General features: G+C 36.6%; 2 protein-coding genes across 2 annotated transcripts in view; one reads left to right on the top strand and one right to left on the bottom strand.

The window, feature by feature from the left end:
• LOC127834914 (polyubiquitin-C-like) overlaps positions 1-20,319 on the top strand; it is a 345,452-nt gene that overhangs the window by 133,271 nt on the left and 191,862 nt on the right. The window lies entirely within an intron of this gene.
• On the bottom strand, positions 4,027-19,590 carry LOC127834897 (uncharacterized). Its single transcript, XM_052361019.1, has 5 exons — positions 18,532-19,590; positions 13,319-13,451; positions 12,308-12,441; positions 9,593-9,767; positions 4,027-8,006 (listed from the first exon to the last, which is right to left on the bottom strand). The coding sequence occupies exons 1-3, from the start codon at positions 19,387-19,389 to the stop codon at positions 12,329-12,331; spliced, it is 1,104 nt and encodes a 367-aa protein (XP_052216979.1). The 5' UTR covers positions 19,390-19,590; the 3' UTR covers positions 4,027-8,006; positions 9,593-9,767; positions 12,308-12,328.

The following is a 20,319-nucleotide window of genomic DNA, read 5'->3' as shown; positions in this document are numbered from 1 at the left end:
AAAAGTTCCGAAATATAACGAAGGATTATGGTTCTCCATGAAGAAACGAAGTGGAAGGGGTAAATATAGTTTAACATCTGTAAACGGCCGAATTGTTTGCATATCAGTTCCTTTGTGCTATATTCAAGAAATAATGCCGTGACTTCAATATGAATGTCGGATGATTTTTTTCCTTCAGTTTTTCTCCAAAATTGTGTCTGTAGCTGAGTGTAGGAGGAGTGAAATATATATATCTGAACAAGTATATATATATAATCCAATTTAATATTTAAAGAAGCGAATATAAAAAAATGGCAAAATTTAGGGTAGGAACGTCAAAAATACTAAAATCAAACAACTCTGACCTAAACTAGCTTTCAGACGTGTACTACCCCGCCCAGCGATTCGAAATAGTGTCAATGTTTAAAGTGAAGCTTTTTCATTCGGAGTATAATTGTCCAAGCTAGACACTTTTGACCTAGATTTCTTGCAAATGTGGACCTATGAAATGGCGCGAATAGATAATTATGCAGCGGTTCAGTAAAATACCATTATTATTTTTTTTTGCGCGGCAGGATTTTATCAAATTAAAACTCACTACACTGTTTTAATGGCAACCAATCTTAAAAAGTCCTGATTTAAGAATCATTAAGAATCTGAAGCACACACAAAAGTAACATAAAATAATATAACGATAATAAAGGGTTTAGTCTTATTTAGTATGTGTGTAGTATGTGCTTTACTGATCTAGTCTTACATGTGATAAATGAGTACATTATAAGTGAATATCCTCAATTACAAAATACACATACATTCGAACACCGTTGTTTCGAAGTCGTCGGTACCGGCGAGAAAACTTGAATATAATTCGAAATAACGCTTCGAATGAACTGAGTTCCAAATAACGATGTTCACATGAATATCAGTTTTGAATATTTATGTAGCAAAGCCAATTGACACTAATTATTTTCAAACTTCCCATATACGCCGAATATCTTTTTAAAATATGTTTCTTGTTGTTTCAGCATCTGATTTGAATGCAAGAAACTGATTGCAACATAAATACATTCACAAGCAGCTGTCGTCTTAAAGTGGTGTAACTCTCAAATCTGAAATGGCTACATAAATGGAAAACATTCTTAATAGATTGGGTCTTGGCTCAAATATGTCATCATTTGAACAAGAGAAGATAAATCCAGATATTGTGTGCTAATTATCAGTGCATGAATTTAAATATTTGGGGATTAACTATAGCAGCGATATGATGCGACTTCGAATTGAGAGCATGAAATATGGTCAAGGGTATAGTAATATTTCTAGGGCTTTGGATGAGCCAAAATACGATATTCCTAAAGAGATACTCGTTACCTTAATAGAATCAGGATTTAAAATTACAGAAATTTCGAAACTGTTGTCTGTATCTGAGAGGACAATTTACAGGCAGATGAACAAATTCAACATCACATGTTATGATTTCACTGACATAGATGATTTAAACCTTGAGACAGAAGTCAGGCATGTGATAGCAGAGTTCCCAAGAGTAGGCGAAACAATGATTCGACAGATTCTTCATGAAAAGGCAATAAAGGTATATAAGTATTATGTTTCCATAGTATGATATAATAATAAAATTAAAATAATACAAGTTGGTGATACATGCACGTAGCTATTGTAGACAGGCCGGCAGGCAGATTTAGAGACAGACAGACACACACACACACGCAGACAGACAGACACACACAGGCAGACAGATTTAAGGCAGTTCTGGTTTTGTCTGCAACAGGAATCTACCATCTAGTAATAACTAATATAAATCATAAATTTTATTTTAACTGCATGTTACCAGATCACGTTTGCGAAATGTTCTGCACAATATAGACCAGGTTGGTATAACAGAAAGGCTTCGTCGTAGGCTGCATCACAGAGTATACAACGTGTCAGCCCCAAACCATTTATGGCATTTGGATACCAACCATAAACTTATCAGGTGGCATTTTATCATTTGTGGTGGTATTGATGGATTTAGTAGGTTTATCGTGTATTTGAAATGTGAAAATAACAATAAAGCCGAAACCATTCTGCGGTGTTTCTCGGACGCTGTTGCCTCTTATGGAACACCATTGAGGGTACGCACAGACCAAGAAATGGAAAACATAAAAATTGCAGAATTTATGATTCGTGCACGTGGATTGAATAGGCGGAGTGTAATTGCAGGCAAGAGTACACACAACCAAAGAATAGAAAGACTTTGGAGGGATGTGTTTGAAGGGGTGCTTTGTTTCTATTACGACCTGTTCCACTTCATGGAAGAAAATGAAATTCTTGATCCTTTGGATGAGACTCACATTTATGCACTTCAATTTGTCTTCAAAGACCGAATTAATGAAAAGCTTCAGCTTTGGAAGATGGCATGGGCAAGACATCGGTTGCGAACAGCACGTTCGTCGCCTCTGCGGCTCTTCACTGAGGGATCCTTAAACTGCCCAGTTGACATGCCAGATGCAGATCTAGATATGTATGGCGTGGAAGGAAATATTGAGTTAAATTCAGCTGAAATGAATGATACCAGACCGGCACTGGGTGCACTTGACCTTCAAATAACCGATGATTGTAGGCAAGAATTAGACAGATATTGTTCACCAAACTGGAACTCGAATAATTATGGTATAGATATTTACATAAAAACAGTAGAAATTATTGGGAGACAAATGCTATAAATAATTTTAAGAAAATACATGTATAAGGATGGTGGAATTAACCTTGTTGGTTTTTAACGCAATCTCAGCTAGTAAGCAGATGCCGCTTCAGAACCACTTCTGGCTTTTATATTGGACAGAATGTTAAGTTGTTCACAAATTGTTCGTGACTGTACCAAGTATGATAATAGACTTGGCCGCTCTTCATAAATGAAAAACCGCCATGGATGATAGTCTTATAATGCAATAGTACTTTACGTAAGTCTTTCTATTTACGTGACATATATGGGATCATATGCAGCGGGTGGTTTTCTTCCATTTATCGGGTTTGCGCTATAAGTCAAACACTTAACCAAAGATCAAACTAAATACATGTAACGGTGTTAGTGGGAAAACATCTCTATTAAGTTCCAGAACCATCCACATAGTTCCAGTTTTACTTTAACCTATATGTATATACATTAATCAGGATTATATTTGTTGGGTTGTTCATAGAAAAATTGCACAAAGCTTAATGCACTGTATTTGGCGTGTTGTACGAATGCTAAAGATCTAATAATACGCTTTTAAGGCTTTTTTGTTCAATGAAATATATCGACTCGCATTAACTACATTGCATTGAAACAGCAAATAAGTTCTTTGGTATTTACCCAACAGAATAACCATGAACAAAAGGGCCGTGAAGCAGGTCTTTAAAACAGATTCCAAGATGTGTAACTAGATGTGGCCGAAACAAACAATCTCTTAGTATCATGAACCTTCATTTGTGTCAAGAATTTACCTATTGCCTTTTTTTCCCCAAGTGACCCATATTTGAACTTTATATAGATCATACGGATCCATTTAAAAATTAAGCCACAATATACACAATTTTTACAAGTTTGATCTAGTTTTTTAACTGACCTGACCCATGTTCAGACCAGGCCTAGATATTATCAGGCAAAGATTCTGAAAAAGTTTCATAAAGATCCTTTCTAAATCGATTAGGACTTGTGACCTAATTTTCCCCAACGTGACCCATATTTAACATTAATATCTATTGTTTTTTTCATGCATTATTTAATTTTAGGCAATTATTCAAAGAGGCTGATGCAGGCTTTGCCACGGATAGATTAAACTCCTCCGGAGCTATTGTTAAAAATACATTTCCATCATCGAAAATCACAAACATTACCACATGCGCTGTCGAGTACCACAAATATTATCCACGTGCTCTTTAGAAAGAACACTTGATATCCAATATCAAGTGCGATGATTGTGAAATATTGCAGATCAATTTGAGCATCATTAACATTTGTGGAAGTGTCTACAGTCGTGGTGTATGCTCAGCAGTTCTTGTTTAAGAATTGAATAAAGACATAACAATACTTTTATTCAGTTATGTAATTTATAAAACTGAAACATTAAAATTTTAATACAACAACCCTTTAATAATAAATGTGTTCATAACAATAAACTGGAGATCAAACAATAATCATTATAACAATGTATTCCAACAGGTTTAACATGCAAGTTTGTCGAATTGACATCAATACAAAATAAAGCCAATCACAAAGCCCTAAAGCTCACATATTGGTTTCATGAAGTCAGGCCTACTATCAGATAACAATGAAAATAAATGCTTTTATAAAGGTTTCAATTTTTGCAAAAATAAGGCTTTTTACAGGGATTTCAGATACATGAAAAAGTTAATATGAGGCTACTTTTGACATTCCAATTTGATGGACATTTAACGAAACATCCATTTGAGGAAATAACCATAAATTCAACATGAATTACTGATGAATCTACTTTTTTTTAATTGTCTGTTTATGATCTTTCAATTTTGAATTCCTATGAATTAAACGTCCTTCAACTGTAAATGAAAAATAGAAACAACAAAATAAACACTGCGAAAATCAATATGAAAAAGAGCATATTGAGGAAAAGATCAAGCACCAAATAGCAGATTTGTGTCTAGTTCTTTTTTTTAAATTTATTTAATGATTTATTTTCATTAGAAGCCATTACTCTGTCAACATTAAGTGGTTTGTATCCAAAGAGGAACTCGATCTGTATTATATAATGTTACACCTATGTATCTATAATAATTTAAATATGTGAAGCCTTTCATGAGTAATTAAGCAAAAAACAATGTTGTTTTTTTGGAGGGGGGGGGGAAAGGGCCATAACCGTGTACAAATTAGTGGTTTGTAACCCAATTCGATCTTGACCAGTATTTTATGATGCTACACATTTGTACCAATAATTATTTAAATATATCAAGCCATGGTTGAGTTATCATAAGAAATCCATGTTTTTAGGGAATTTCAGTAAATAAAAGGGCCAAAATTCTTGTCAAAATTTAGTGGTTTGTAACCATAGTTGAACTTGACTTGTATTTTACGACACTACACATGTATACCAAGAATTATTGGAATATGTCAAGCCATGCTAATAATTGAGCAGAATTCTTTTTTTCATATTTTTAATAACGGTCACCTTTACCACCACATACCCAATATGTAATCTCAAACAAGGCCTCGATATATGGTATCTATGTATGACGTTTCGTTCAAATATTTCAATGCGTTTTCAAGTTGAGGGAAAACGTTCTTCTCCTTTTAATAATGGTGACCTTGACCTCAACCAACCTATATGAATCCCAAGCAAGGCTCGATATAAGGTATCTATGAATGAAGTTTGATTAAAATATCTCAATACATTCTCATGTTATTGAGCAGAAACTTTTTTTCTATTTTGGTAACAGTAACCTTGACCCCACCTCACCCATATCCAGTCCATAGAAAGGTCTTGATAAGGTACTAGATAGTAAGTTTCATTAAAATATTTTTTCCATATTTTTTCCCAAACCGATTTTCGTTTTTTGAAAAAGTGACCTTGACCCCCACCCACCCTTAATGCAATCACAAGCAAGGTCTCGATAAAAAGTATCTATGTATAAAGTTTTATTAAAATATCTTGATGCTTTCTCAAGTTATTTTTAGAAACGGTGACCTTGACCCCACCACTCTACATGTGATCCCAAAGCGAGGTCTCCATATACGGTATCTATATATGCATTTGCATTACAATATCTCAATCCATTCTTAAGTGTTGAAACCAAAGGTGACTGCCACATAACGACATACCCCAATCTAATAACCGATTGTTTAAACAATAAAACACAAATACCAACTATGTAACAGACCAGCTTCCTTAGCTGTAAGAACAAATGACGACTAGAACATTCAGTATATACATTTAAAAGGGTTAAAGACACTAAACTAATGCCTGGTCCAATTGTCAAACAAGTCGGCCATGGGTCCTAAGGCGCTCACCTGAAACCCAAAGGAACTAAACTATTTTGAGGAGGTTGAGTTCAAATTAATGAAAGTATTTTATGAAACATAAATATTTAATTTCTAGGCACCTTTTTAGTTTTGAACTCTGCTGAGAAATCATTCGATTGGACAAAAAAGTGACTTCTAGTGTTAAAATGCTTTTTTTTTATTTGATCTAGTGACCTCAATTAAAGCTCACATGACCCAGTTTCAAACTCGGCTTCGATTTTATTGGGACAAATGTTCTGACCACGTTTCACGAAAATTGGCCAATAAATGTGGCCAACAGAGCATAAACAAGGTTTCAGTATAGCCATATAAGGAAAACTGCCACACACCTCGGCGGCCATGTTTTTCAAGCAACTGGAACCATTTAAAACTCGTCCAAGGTATGATTGGGACAAATCTTTTAACCACGTTTTATGATGATCAGACAATAAATATTGCCACTAGAGTATTAACAAGGTTTTACTGTAGCCATATACGCAAAAATGCACCGCCCCTGGTGGCCATGTTTTTCAACCATCGGGAACCATTTTCCAACTCGTCCAAGATATAATTGGCACAAATCTTCTGAACAAATTTCATGAAGATCAGACAATTAATGCAGCTTCTAGAGTGTTAACAAGGCAAATGTTGACGCTGCACAACGCACCATGCATGGCGGGCAAAAGGAGATCACATCATGAACACAATGTGCTAAGTCGAGCTAAAAATAAACAGTTCTGATAACCAACCCTTTAACCAATATATGTCAGTGGCACTGACCTATTAAACTTATGTCAGCATCAACAAACTGAGAGTTTAGATAAACATTTTTCTTCATCACAAGTTTGTGAATGAATTTTCTTATTTTAATATAGAAAACACCACCTGCACATTGATAAATACTAGTACTACAAAAGTCAAAATAACATAGAATTTTAGTATCTGAAGAGCTGGGTATCAATTTCAAATTATTAGTATTTGTTATACCTAACTCTCAAAATTGCAAGTATTAGTATTAATACCGGTTGGTTTTTGAATATTTAAGTTATTAATCAGCCACTGAAAGCTGACGCCTTCCCACCAAGGCTTTGTCAATACAATGACCAGTAATGTTTTCATTAAAACAACAACGTCTAAACATTTAAGTTGGCCATTCTTTGCCATGAAACAATAAAATAAACCTATATAAAACAAGACACAAGCCTTTTAACCGAAAGTGAAAGGATAACACGATGCTTCTTTCAGTGGAAATAATACAATAACTAATAAACCCCTTATCGGTTCAGATTGGAAACAATCAATGAAGAAGGTGTGTATGGTAATGAAACGTGTCAAGTAATTATCATGCAATTCATGTTTAGTCTGGAAATGAAAAGGATACTGAGTCATGCCTGTTAAACGTTTCTGCTGTAAAATTTTAATATTCACTCCAAAACAAAACTTACTTGTAGGACATGATTTGACCTGCGATTGTGACCACTTTAAGAATAAAAAACTGAGTTATTGTCATCTGATTATGATTTCAGAGTTAAATATTGGTCAAATTGTGTCTAAATCTGTCAACAATTGACAATGGCTAAAGATTATCTGATACATGTACACTTTGTACACAAACATGTATACAAAAAGGGTAAATATAAAATGCCAGTTTGCCAATATCATTTGGATGAAAAATGTACATGAGTTATCTATACATGTATTTTCACACAAAGAATGGAGTGTTGAACATTTAATGTATGAGTTCTTTAATAACAATACAAGCCTTAAATTAAACCAAAATACGTATTTGAGAAGGCCAAGTCATAAAAGTGAAACAGTTTCTGGTCTGGTGGCAAAGGTGTATCTGGCGAAGGTCTTGGTAAATTCAATGTATTCGCACATGTGTTGGCTGTGGGAACAAAGCTACCAGCAACTGTGAACTTTATGGATGGATGGAGGACGAATCCCAGCATAGGTTCTTCCTCAGAACCAGTAGCGAACCTGAGGACCTTTCCCAAGAACACTGTCCCACGTCTACCACCTGCACATATAAGATCAATATAAGGACTTCAATCATTTTCTGTCTATATGTATATACATGTCTTAATAATTCAAAGTTAAAACAAACATTGTCTTCAGAGGATGGCACATGGTTTAATGACATTTGAGATAGGGACCTGGTCATAAGCACAACCCTTTATCTTTCTGTGCTTCACATTTGTTCGAAGTTATTTCAAATTCCATTGATGTATAACAAACATACAGACCGGACACACCTTTTCGTGAACAATCCTTTCAAGTCTTTATGTGTAACTTTGACATTTGAGCTAGGAACCTGGGTTTTGTGCGTTGCACTTTGTCTTACTGTGCTACACTTTATTTTCTTTAATCCATCTTTTAATGACAAAGATATGAACCGAACATGCCTATCAATGCATAATCTTGAAATATGACCTTGCAAGACTAAATGAGACCTTGACCTTTGAGTTATGGGCCTAGGTTTTTGGAGTGACTCTTCCCCTTACTGCGTCACACATGCATGCCAAGTTAGCTTAAACTTCATCCATTTATGTCAAAGATGTGATCAGACACAACTTTCATTGCAAAATTTTGATATATGACCTTGAGAGGCTAAATGTGACCTTGACCTTAGAGATAGGGACCTGGGTCTTATGCATGATACTTCTTCTTACTGTACTAAACATTTGTTCAAAGTTATTTTAAAATCCATCAATTAATAAAGAAGATATTGACCGGACACACAATTGCAGACATACAACAGACAAACTAACAGACCGACAGATTGACAGACTGTTAAATTACTATGCCTCCTTTCGCAGACATAAGCACGCTATTTTACTTTGAAATATACTACTTTATACCTCTTTTATACCACATGTCCAATAAGCATGGCATCATCTTTAAACAAGAGGGCCTGAAAGGCCCAAAGTCGCTCACCTGAGATTCAAAGGAACTGACCTGTTCTGTGCAGCCCAAGATGTCATTAGACAATTTTCGAACTCGTCCGAGATATCAATGAAACCAATGTTTCCACCAAGTTTCATGATGATTGGGCTAAAATTGTGACTTCTAGAGTGTTCACAAGGTTTCTCTATAGCCATATGAGTAATAATGCCCCGCCCCCTGGTGGCCATATTTTTCAACGGACCGGAACCATTTTTCAACTCAACCTACATATCATTAAGACAATTATTTTGACAAAGTTACATGAAGATTGGGCATCAAATGTGTTCTCAAGGTTTTTCTTTTTATTACCTAGTGACCTAGTTTTTGACCCAGCATGACCCAGTTTCAAACTCGGTCAAGGTATCATTGGGCGCATGTTCTAACCAAGTTTCATGAAGATTGGACAATAACTGTGGCCTCTAGAGTGTTCACAAGGCAAAATGTTGACGACGGGCGACGAACAAAAGGCGATCACAAAAGCTCACAAAGAGCATGTTGTGCTGAGGTGAGCTGAAAATTCAATTATATCACAAAGGCTTATTTGTCTTTATATAAATTGTTTATATCTGCTGGGCAAGGGCAGCTTAAAGACAATACAAAGCTTATTACAAGTTTAAATATAAACATTGTATTGTCACCCCTATGATTTTCTGCACCTACCTGCAACTTCTCTTAAGTAGCGTGTGAAGGCCCCATACACCTTGTTTTCAAATGATCTTTTGTTTGATCCTTCTTCTGAGAACTGAGTTTGAAGCAACATCGTTAGCTGTCGCACTGTCAGATCAGCACTCCTTCCTTGAAAAATCAGTCTGAAAATTGGTAGGTTTCGTCCAACCTGAATTAGAAAAGAGCAATAATAAACCTTTTAATAAAGTTATTTTCAAAAAGAAATCCAACTGTATACTTAGGGGAATTACCTTTTTTTTAAACGGATTCAACTTTGATCAATGCAAAATAATTAAAAATCTGGGCATTCAGATAAAAATACAGAAATTATTGTATGTATTTGTGGACCTTCTGAATACCACTCACATCAACTTGAAAGTAGAGTGCTCATGTGAGAATTGTGAGAATTACATTACAAGGGGATCCTGGGTTGCTAACCTGAATACAATGCAATGCAATCTTAAGTTGAACTTGAACAGGCACTTTATTTAATGCCCTAAGATTTTCAGTTTGAAACATGAATGTAACATAAGATAATACTCATGAACCTTAAACTAAAAGGGATATATCAATATTTGATAATTCAGAGAAGCAGATTTTAAAGTTAACAATTTATACATACATGGAAAACACACTGGCCGTAAGGGTAGGGCTTATTTAGACCCCAGGGTCATTTTATCGAAAATTCTTGGTAGAAGTCCACCAGATAATGTTACATGCCAAATATCTAAGCTATGCTTTGCAGTTTAGGCAAGAAGATTTTTTTTTCATTTTGGTTGCAATGGCAACCAGAGTTATGCATGGAATGCAATTCATTGAACAAATTTGAAAGGGCTTCATGCCAGGATCATTCATGCAAAGTTTTAGCAGGGTCGGATTCAGGAGGAGTAAAGAGTAGTATGTGTTTTAGAGAAGTTACCCCTTTTAAGATAAAGGGAAGTTTCCCCGTTTAAATAAACTTCCTTTGTGATGAAATGCTTGTTGCCGGCACACACTTTACTTTCTTTTTGTCAGTAAACCTTGTTATTTCCTTAATGATGGTAAATGTATTACAGGTTGTTTACACTGACCTTGTCATTCTTTTATGAAATTAGTGTCCTTGAAAATGTTTGAGATTCATTTATTTTTCATGAAAAATATTAAATGACACATGCATAGACGAACGCAGACGCCCACGCATGCATTGGCAGACAATGGACAACACACTATACGAGAAGCTCTCCCAATGAGCTCCATTAAGTTTGTCTCATTATGAACGGTTTTAAACAAACAGCTTATTCCTATACTTCAGGACACAAAAAACAAGATAATTCAAAAACAAAAACAGCCCAACCCGAATGAAAACAAAACAAGGGCTGTTTGTAAAACATGCATGCATGCATATGGGCTGTCAGTTGTAGTGGCAGCCATTTTGTGAATATGTTTTTTGTCAATGTGACCTTGACCTTTGATCTAGTGAACTGAAAATCAATAGGGGTCATCTGCCAGTCATGATCAATGTTCCTTTGAAGTTTCATGACCCTAGGCGTAAGATTCTTGAGTTATATCATCCGGAAACCATTTTACTATTTCGAGTCACTGTGACCTTGACCTTTGACCTAGTGACCTGACAATATTTAGGGGTCATCTGCTAGTCATGATCAATGTTCCTATGATGTTTCATGATCCTAGGCGTAAGATTCTTGAGTTATATCTTCCGGAAACCATTTTAATATTTCGAGTCACTGTGAACTTGACCTTTGACCTAGTGACCTGAAAATATTTAGGGGTCATCTGTTAGTCATGATCAATGTACCTATGAAGTTTCATGATCCTAGGCCTAGGCGTTCTTGAGTTATCATCCGGAAACCATCTGGTGGACAGACAGACGGAAAGACCGACGGACATGAGCAAAACAATATACCCCCTCTTCTTCGAAGGGGGGCATAATTATTAAGTTGCAATAATTTACAGGGCTATCAATAAGGGGGAACAGCATTGGATGGATGACATTTGACAATTTCAATTAAGGGGCCATAACTATAGAGTTACAAAGTTGATCCTGCAAAATTGCATATGTATATTTATCGGTACATCAATATTTTGTACAATCATTTTTTGTTCCCCTTTTCGAAGCAAAAAAGTGGAGCTATTGTCATGACCCTCTTCTCGTTAGCTTTAGGTTTTGTTAACATATTTGTTAAGGTCTATTACTAGGAAAACATTGAAGGTATTTGGTTCACATTTGGTACCGGTATTCATGTTAACTATCACAAGAGGAACACATTTCATAAGGGAAGATAATCATAAATTTGATTTTGTTATTGTTATGGCACTAATTCATCTTCGGCATTTCATTGCAGGTTAACCTTTTTGTTAAGGTTTATTTCCCAGACACAGACAAAGATATTTGGTTAAATTTGTAAATGCATGTTAACTGTACCAGAAAGAACCCATTTTAAAAGTGCAGATACCCATAATTTAATATAGCAGCAAAAACAATATCCCTACAACTTTTGCTGGGGATCACAAAACATTCTATTGCATTACCTAAATGCATAACATCTACAAAGTATTTTCAAAATACTCAATAATTCCACAACACAAGTTTCTTACAGTTTTCATTAGCACAGACAGTAATGACAGTTGAAAGACACAGATACAATTCAAAAAGCTACTCCATTACCCATATTTAGGGGTACAGCATAACAGATGTAACATGGTACTTACAGTATATATTCCAAGCCAATCTTAACCAGCCCGAAGATTTCTAATGCAGTCAGATGGCTGTGCCATGGAAAAAATGTGCTCATCAAACTCAATGATGAATACAGGAATTTTTCCATTCTGTAAAATGCTCAAACCTGAATATACAAAAGTTGAATAATTAATGACTTAATAACCTAAGTAAAATACTTACCACATTCAATATTTATGATTGAATTCAAGAAAGGTAATTTAACAATTCACAGGTGGCTGCTTTATACCGATGAAATACCGGGGGGCGGGGACCAATTTAGATACAAGATGCTTAATTTGAATTTGAACAATCTTTGTGAAGGAAACAAAGAATACCTATCTATCTCTCATGTGAGATTGAAGGTTAATCCTATCCAACTTAAAAGCAAAGTGAAAATGGCTATGTGCAAACAGCATAAAACCAGAACAGCCTCCAAGTAACTCACAGTATGTTCAGGTTTTATGCTGTTTGCTGCTCATCAGTACTGGGACCTTGCTACACTTTGGGTGATTTGGGGCTGGGGCCCTTAGAGGGGAAAATTTCGCGTCGTTTTGGGCGAAAAGGGGAACTTAAAAAGATATTTTCACCAACCATTCAACACTTAAAATTGCTATATTTATACGTAATTAACATTAATATACATTTAATCAAAGGTTAATAGCACGATACCAGCTGGCAACATAGGTATAAAAGTAAAAACAACAACAACAAAATTTGGAGGGGGGATTTTTAGCAGAAAAAGGGGGAAAAAGTATACTATTTTACAGGGGGAATGGGGCCAAATTTCGGCCCCAAAAACGGTAAAACGAGGGCCCTTCAGTATCCAAGGTTTGTAAATGAAGCCTTAAGATCTTGAATCTAGTAAAGATATCTTAAATTAAATATAACATTCTAAGGGACTACAAATGCGTGGAAGTACGTATCTAAGTGGTAAAAGGTTAAAAGACATTATTTAAATATAGCACCAATATTTTCTAAACATTGCAAAATAAAGCACTTACCCAAAAGCTTGCCTATTGTAAGATAGTCTTCTATCAAGTGTTCACGAAGTCCATTATCAAAGTACTTTTCCTTGATTGCCGCTAGTACAAACTGGAAGAACTCCTTTCTGGGACCACCGAAGTCAACAGCCATCTGTACAGTATATTGATCAGTGCAATATAAATATACAAACAGGTAATTTATTGCAAAATTATGTTTTTTATTTTGTGAAATCAAAATAAGACTATTGAATCGAAATAAACTTGAACAAGAGCACGGCATAACAGGTGCCAACACTCGGTTGCGGGTGCAGTTTTGAATAAATAAAAGCTTGTCAGAATTTTTTTTTTGTTCGAGGTCACAGTGACCTTGACCTTTGACTTAGAGACCCAAAAATTGGTGTGGCGTGTAGAACTCATCAAGGTGCATCTACATATGAAGGTTCAGAGTTGTAGGTGGAAGCACTTTGATTTTAGAGCCAATGTTAAAGATTTAGCATGGCGGACGGTGGACGACGAGCTGGCTATGACAATACCTCGGGTTTTCTCCGAACACAGCCGAGCTAAAAATTAAAATACTTTATAAATAAATTTATTGTATGTTTTTACGTCAAACTGCTATGTTTTACATGTGAATGCCTTCAGTAATAAATTGAAGTAACATCAACATCTACAAGTAAGTAACCCCACATTGTGACACAACTTTTTTATATGATGATCATTGCAGCAATTACCGGTACTGTTTTAAAAATCCATAAACAGTCCATCAAATTTTATTTGATTCAGTCTTGTAATCTGATTTATTTAACCCTTCAATGCATGTACTAACAGGCAAGTATATTTTTCAAAAGGCATGGTTGTTTTCATGTTCATACCAACAGCAGTGTGCATGTAATTTAAACAAAGTGATACATTTTTAAAAATACTTCAGGTAAATTCTACACACAAAAGTTTTGTGAAACTCATGTTTAGTGGACCGTTGAAGAACAAATCAGAGGAAGAACATGTATCATATTTCTTATTGTGGATTGGTGACAGAGGACGTGACATTCACAGCACGTGGAAAGACATTTCACCAGAAAATGCAAAGAAGATAAAACATATTATGAACGTTTCGTGCAGCCAAAGTTAAATCCGATCTTTGCCCGGTACAAGTTTTACAAACAGATGCAGGACAACGACTCCATTGATGCATATATTACACGCTTGCAACTTATTGCACAAGACTGCAACTTTGCCGAAAAGACGGACGAAATAATTAGAGATAGGTTCGTTCTTGGCACAAATTCGCCAAAGTTACGCGAGAAGCTAATCAATATCGGTGCAGGGTTGACACTCGATGTAGCCGTACAGACTGCGCAAAGTCTGGAGTACTCAAGCGAGCAGCTGCGCTCCATGAACAACGAAGTAGACGCGTGCCGATCCAGGCCAGTGCACCCGAGACCGATGCAACCGCATCGCCAACGACAACAACGTCGGACGACAGCTACTGATGCAGGTCCAAGTCTACCTACCAAACACAAGCCGTGTTTCAACTGTGATACATTTCACAACTTTGGACATTGTCCAGCAAAAGGAAAGCAGTGCCGCAAGTGCAACAAACTTAACCATTTCGCAAAGTGTTGTCGTTCTATAAATAATAATATACACACTGTGGACAATGACACAACAAGCCATGATGTAACATCGGATGTAGATGGATTCAATATTGACACGGTAAGCACATTTTGTTCTACCGATCGTGCAATGATTCGTCTCCCCATTGGCCCTAATAAATGTCCCATTAGTTTTAAAATTGATACTGGAAGTTCAGTAAACATTCTGCCGAAGAAAGAGTTTAATGGTCTGAAAATTCATTCCCCATTGGAACCCCCTACTGACATTTTGACTGCCGATACAGGTAACAGACTTCCAGTTGTAGGGAAAATCAAATTGCGATGTTCACACAAAGACAAAACTGTGAGCACGTGGTTTCATGTTGTAGATTCCCCGTCGGTACCTCTCTTAAACCTGAGTTCATCAACCGATCTAGGGTTAATTCAGCTGACATGTACTGTTGATAGCCCATCCCAAGAATTAAATAAAGAAAGTGAGTTATCAGATTACAAAGACCACTTTGAAGGTATTGGGGTCACCCCTGGCACTTGCAAGCTTCATTTGAAGCCAGATGCTATACCAGTCGTTAATCCTCCTAGGAGAGTTCCGGAAGCATTACGCAATAGACTACGCGAAGAGCTTGACCGAATGGAAAACAATGACATAATTGCTTAGGTCAATACACCCACAGACTGGGTAAATTCACTTGTAGTGGTTGAAAAGCCGAACACTGGACAGTTAAGAATTTGTCTTGACCCAAAAGCACTGAATGACGCTATTCGAAGACCACATTATCCTATGCCAACACTTGACGACGTGACGTCACAGTTAGCTAAATGCAAATATTTCAGTCTAATAGACATTACACATGCTTACTGGAGTGTAAGGCTTGACGAAGAGTCATCTTACCTAACAACATTCAGTACCCCATTTGGCAGATATCGTTATCTCCGACTTCCTTTTGGGATAAAATCATCTCAGGACATTTTTGTACAGAAAATTAAGGAGATATTCGGGGACCTGTCAGGTGTACGCACAATAGTTGACGACATATTAATAAGTGGACGTACAAGAATTGAGCATGACAGAAATCTCACTGCTACGCTTCAGCGTGCACGTGAAAATAGCATAAAATTTAATCCCGACAAATGTCGTATTGGATTGTCCGAAGTACCATTCTTTGGTCACGTCATCACGTCATCTGGACTGAAACCAGACAGTACTAAGATTGAGGCATGTGTCAATGTAGAAGCACCAAAGACATGCGGCGAACTTGAAACATTTTTGGGTATGGTTACTTATCTGCAGAAATTTGCCCCAAATTTGGCTGAAATAACAAGCCCATTGAAATTGCTTCTAAAAAAAGACGTTAAATTTGTATGGGATCAGCCACAATCAGATGCCTTTTCTAAAGTTAAGCAGGTCATAACACAAAGCCCAGTGCTAGCTTATTTTGACCCCAAGAAGCCGGTTTACATTGAATGTGACGCTTCAATGAACGGTGTAGGTGCAGCGATTATGCAAGATGGTAAGCCAGTTGCATATGCATCTAAGACATTGACACAGATAGAACGAAATTATGCAAACATTGAACGTGAAATGCTAGCTATAGTGTTTGCATGCCAGCGTTTTCACCAGTACATATATGGCAGACATGTAATTGTTCATTCTGACCATAAGCCCTTATCTGCGATCATGAAGAAGCCATTACATGCAGCACCACCTCGTTTGCAAAGGATGATGCTTAGTTTGCAAAAATATGACCTTGATGTTAGACATGTGAGCGGGAAAGAAGTTCCCATCGGGGATTTCCTGTCACGACAGCCAATGTCAGACTGTTCTGAAATCGAAGGTCTTGACCTTCACGTTCACACGGTGCTCTCGAGCATGACCTATACTGACCGAAGTCTAGAAAACGTGAGAAACGAGACAAGAACTGACCTACAGATGATAGCCCTGAAACAGACTATAGTTAGAGGATGGCCAAGTTCTAGGTCAGATTGCCCTGACATGATACGCGAGTATTTCAATCACAGGGACGAACTTTCGACAGCCGATGACCTAATTTTTAGAGGGCAGACACTGGTCATTCCCAAGAGACTCCGACCACACATGTTAGAACAAGTTCATTTAGGTCACATGGGCATTGAAAAAAGCACACAAAGAGCCAAAGACGGTATGTTCTGGCCAGGAATGTGCAAGCAAATTACTGAGTACATAATGAGCTGTACAATTTGCTTATCGCATAGAAACTCAAACCAAAAAGAACCGTTAACACCCCATGAAATTCCGCAGGGTCCATGGCAGGAGGTTGCCACAGACATTTTCCATTTTGATGGAAATGACTATTTGCTCGTAGTAGACTACTACAGCAGATACTTTGAAATAGACAAACTTCCGGACATGCTGTCCACAACAGTTGTCAGAAAACTGAAGTCACGCTTCAGTACCCATGACATTCCGATGCGTATTTTCAGTGACAACGGATCTCAGTATACATCGGACGTATTTCGAAATTTTGTCAAATCATGGCATATTGCGCATGTCACATCTAGTCCACATTATCCAAAGTCAAACGGACTTGCTGAACGGACAGTACAAACTGTAAAAAGACTGCTACAAAAAGCAAAAGACAGTGGCCATGAACCATACTTAGTCTTGCTAGAGTATAAGAACACTCCACTCTCAGATTGCAATCGGTCACCCGTGCAGTTGCTGATGAGTAGGATAACTAGGTCAATTATGCCTACAACGGTTACCCAGCTTCTGCCTAAAGTCGTTAACCCAGACTTTGTCCGATCTTCAATTCAAACTTCCAAAAATAAACAGAAAAACAATCATGACAAAACCGCAAAACCGCTCCCCAGATTACATTTGAATGAAACTGTGAGGTTCCAGATAGGAAATCTCTGGAAACCAGCTAAGGTTATCGAAATACACAATGCTAACTCTTACATAATACAAACACCTTCTGGTCAGGTTTACCGGAGAAATCGCCTCTACCTCATCAGAACCAATGAGGATTTCCCAGAGATATCAGATTTTACACCTGATGTTTTGGCAAGAAATCATTCAAGCACTGATAAACAGGTCAAACAACCAACAAACAATAGTGCATTGAATATTCAACATCCCTCTGTACCTGTAGATAAGCCCATTTCCCTTATCAGACACGATCAGGTAGAATAGTGCAGCCGAGTCAGCGATACGCAGAAAATGAATGGACTAAATAAATGTTCAGAATGTTGTTGATGTTTATGTTACATTGATCAAAACATCAAATTATTAATATTAACATAAATATGATTAATTGTTAATATGTTATAACAAACTTTTATTGAAGACAAATTTCCATCTTAACAAAACAAAGGGGATGTTGCATAGTGTAACTAGATACAGACTATAGATAGTTGCATGCTTGAATAACCTTACTATTACATTGTACAGTGAGCTGATAAGCCAGTCTCACTTGAGCCACCAACGTAGTAACATCATTAAAGAGTATAGCGCACATTTGTGTTTGTTATTACTAAGACTATTCACATGAGTGAAAGAACAACTACGCATAACATCAAATATGAAACAAATATAAGCCAAGATTGTTCATACTTTACAACTTCAATGATGTACAAACTTACCTCCCCATAAAACTGTACCTCCAATGTCAGTCTGGGATTGGCAATTGCTTTAATTTCATCCATAGCGGTCTCCAGAATGTTTTGTCTGTCTATGTTGATGAAGTTTGTTTCACCATCAATACTGTCAGTTGAAGAATCTATATCAAGTTTTCTACCAGTAACAACTACTGATTGAAGAAACCTTAGCATTTCTACTGGGTTATCAATCTTCTTACTGACTAGTTCTTCAACAGCAAATGCAACAATTGAATTTATACTCCTTGTCTGGAGATCTAATGTTGATGAGTTGTTGTCATCTGACTGAATTACCACATTTTCATTTTGCAGATCCAATGCAGGGATAATGTTCTCATCTGTTTGATAAAAGGTTTCACTGTCATAAACCATGTTTGGGACATAGTCTATACTTTCATGATGCATGTTTAATACAGTTACTGTAACAGGCTCTGTGACTGCTACACATGTGCTGTTGTCTTGACATTCCTCAAGGCAGTGAACAGGGTTCATGAGACCACATTCTTCAATGTGATGTCTAAGGTCAACAAGACAAATATTTTTCAAACAAATGTAACACATTTCTTGAATTTGATTTTTTGATTCTTCAGTGTCAATTTCTACACTTATACTCTTCTGAATAGGTCTTATGTAAATGTTACACTGGCTTCCTACAGAGCTTTTTAATGTCTCCACATCCCATTTTCCATCAATTACTTGTAACATACGGCAATTGCTCATAGAGCGCAGCAGCTCCACCCCTCCACAACTTTGTAATTTTGGAAATTCTGTTGTTATCTTTGTGTACACCTGTGTTTCATCATCAAGACATGAAAATTGTATTTTTTTAAGCCCAACCCACATTTTCCTAAGAGCATTTTTTCACAAGAAGTTGGAACGTTTTGTTTGTGCTTGTCAGCTAGACAATAAAATTTAGCAGTCCATGTTCTAGTTTTTACATTGGATGGTCGTCTGTTCTGCCGACTACTAAACCTTGATCTACTTGGTCCAAATAACGACCCCAACTCCTTTGAAACCCTGCCATTTGTAGGTGAAGGAGAGTCTGAAAAAGTAGATCAACAAGTCATTAGAGTCTTGTGGGCAATATGAACGGCCCTTTTAGTTGATAATCATAAAACTAGCAATAAGTAAATTATAAGGTATGTTCTTCAGCAACTATACCAGCAATTGAGTTAACGCTAGACGAAACGGTAAAATCTAGTTAACCAAGAAATGGCACTTCTGAATAATTAACCATGTCACGGACAGAGACAGACGTAAATATGGAAGGACGATCATCAAGATGCTGGGGGCATAAAAAGCAACAAAAGCTGTCAATTTTGATATTGAAATACCAACCCAGCTTGATGCAAAATGTGTTTTTTTATTTTGAATTTTTTTTTATCAAAATAAACAAGAGATGTGTATGTCAGAAACACAATGCCCCCTATTGCGCCGCTTTGAAATAAAATTTCAATATATCATTTGGCAGGTTTAGAAATAATCTCCCTTTAAAGGCTTATTACTTCCCTTGGATTGTACTTTTTGACTTTTGACCTTGAAGGATGACCTTGATCTTTCACCACTTAAAATGTGCAGCTCCATGAGATACATTTAACACATGCATGCCAAATATCAAGTTGCTATCTTCAATATTGCAAAAGTTGACCTTTGACCTTGAAGGATGACCTTGACCTTTCACCACTCAAAATGTGCAACTCCATGAGATACACATGCATGCCAAATATCAAGTTGCTATCTTCAATATTGCAAAAGTTATATGATGGACAGACA

Source organism: Dreissena polymorpha, chromosome 6 (genome assembly GCF_020536995.1).
Source record: "Dreissena polymorpha isolate Duluth1 chromosome 6, UMN_Dpol_1.0, whole genome shotgun sequence".
Classification (NCBI taxonomy): Eukaryota; Metazoa; Mollusca; class Bivalvia; order Myida; family Dreissenidae; genus Dreissena; species Dreissena polymorpha.
This window is presented reverse-complemented; position numbering and strand designations above follow the sequence as displayed.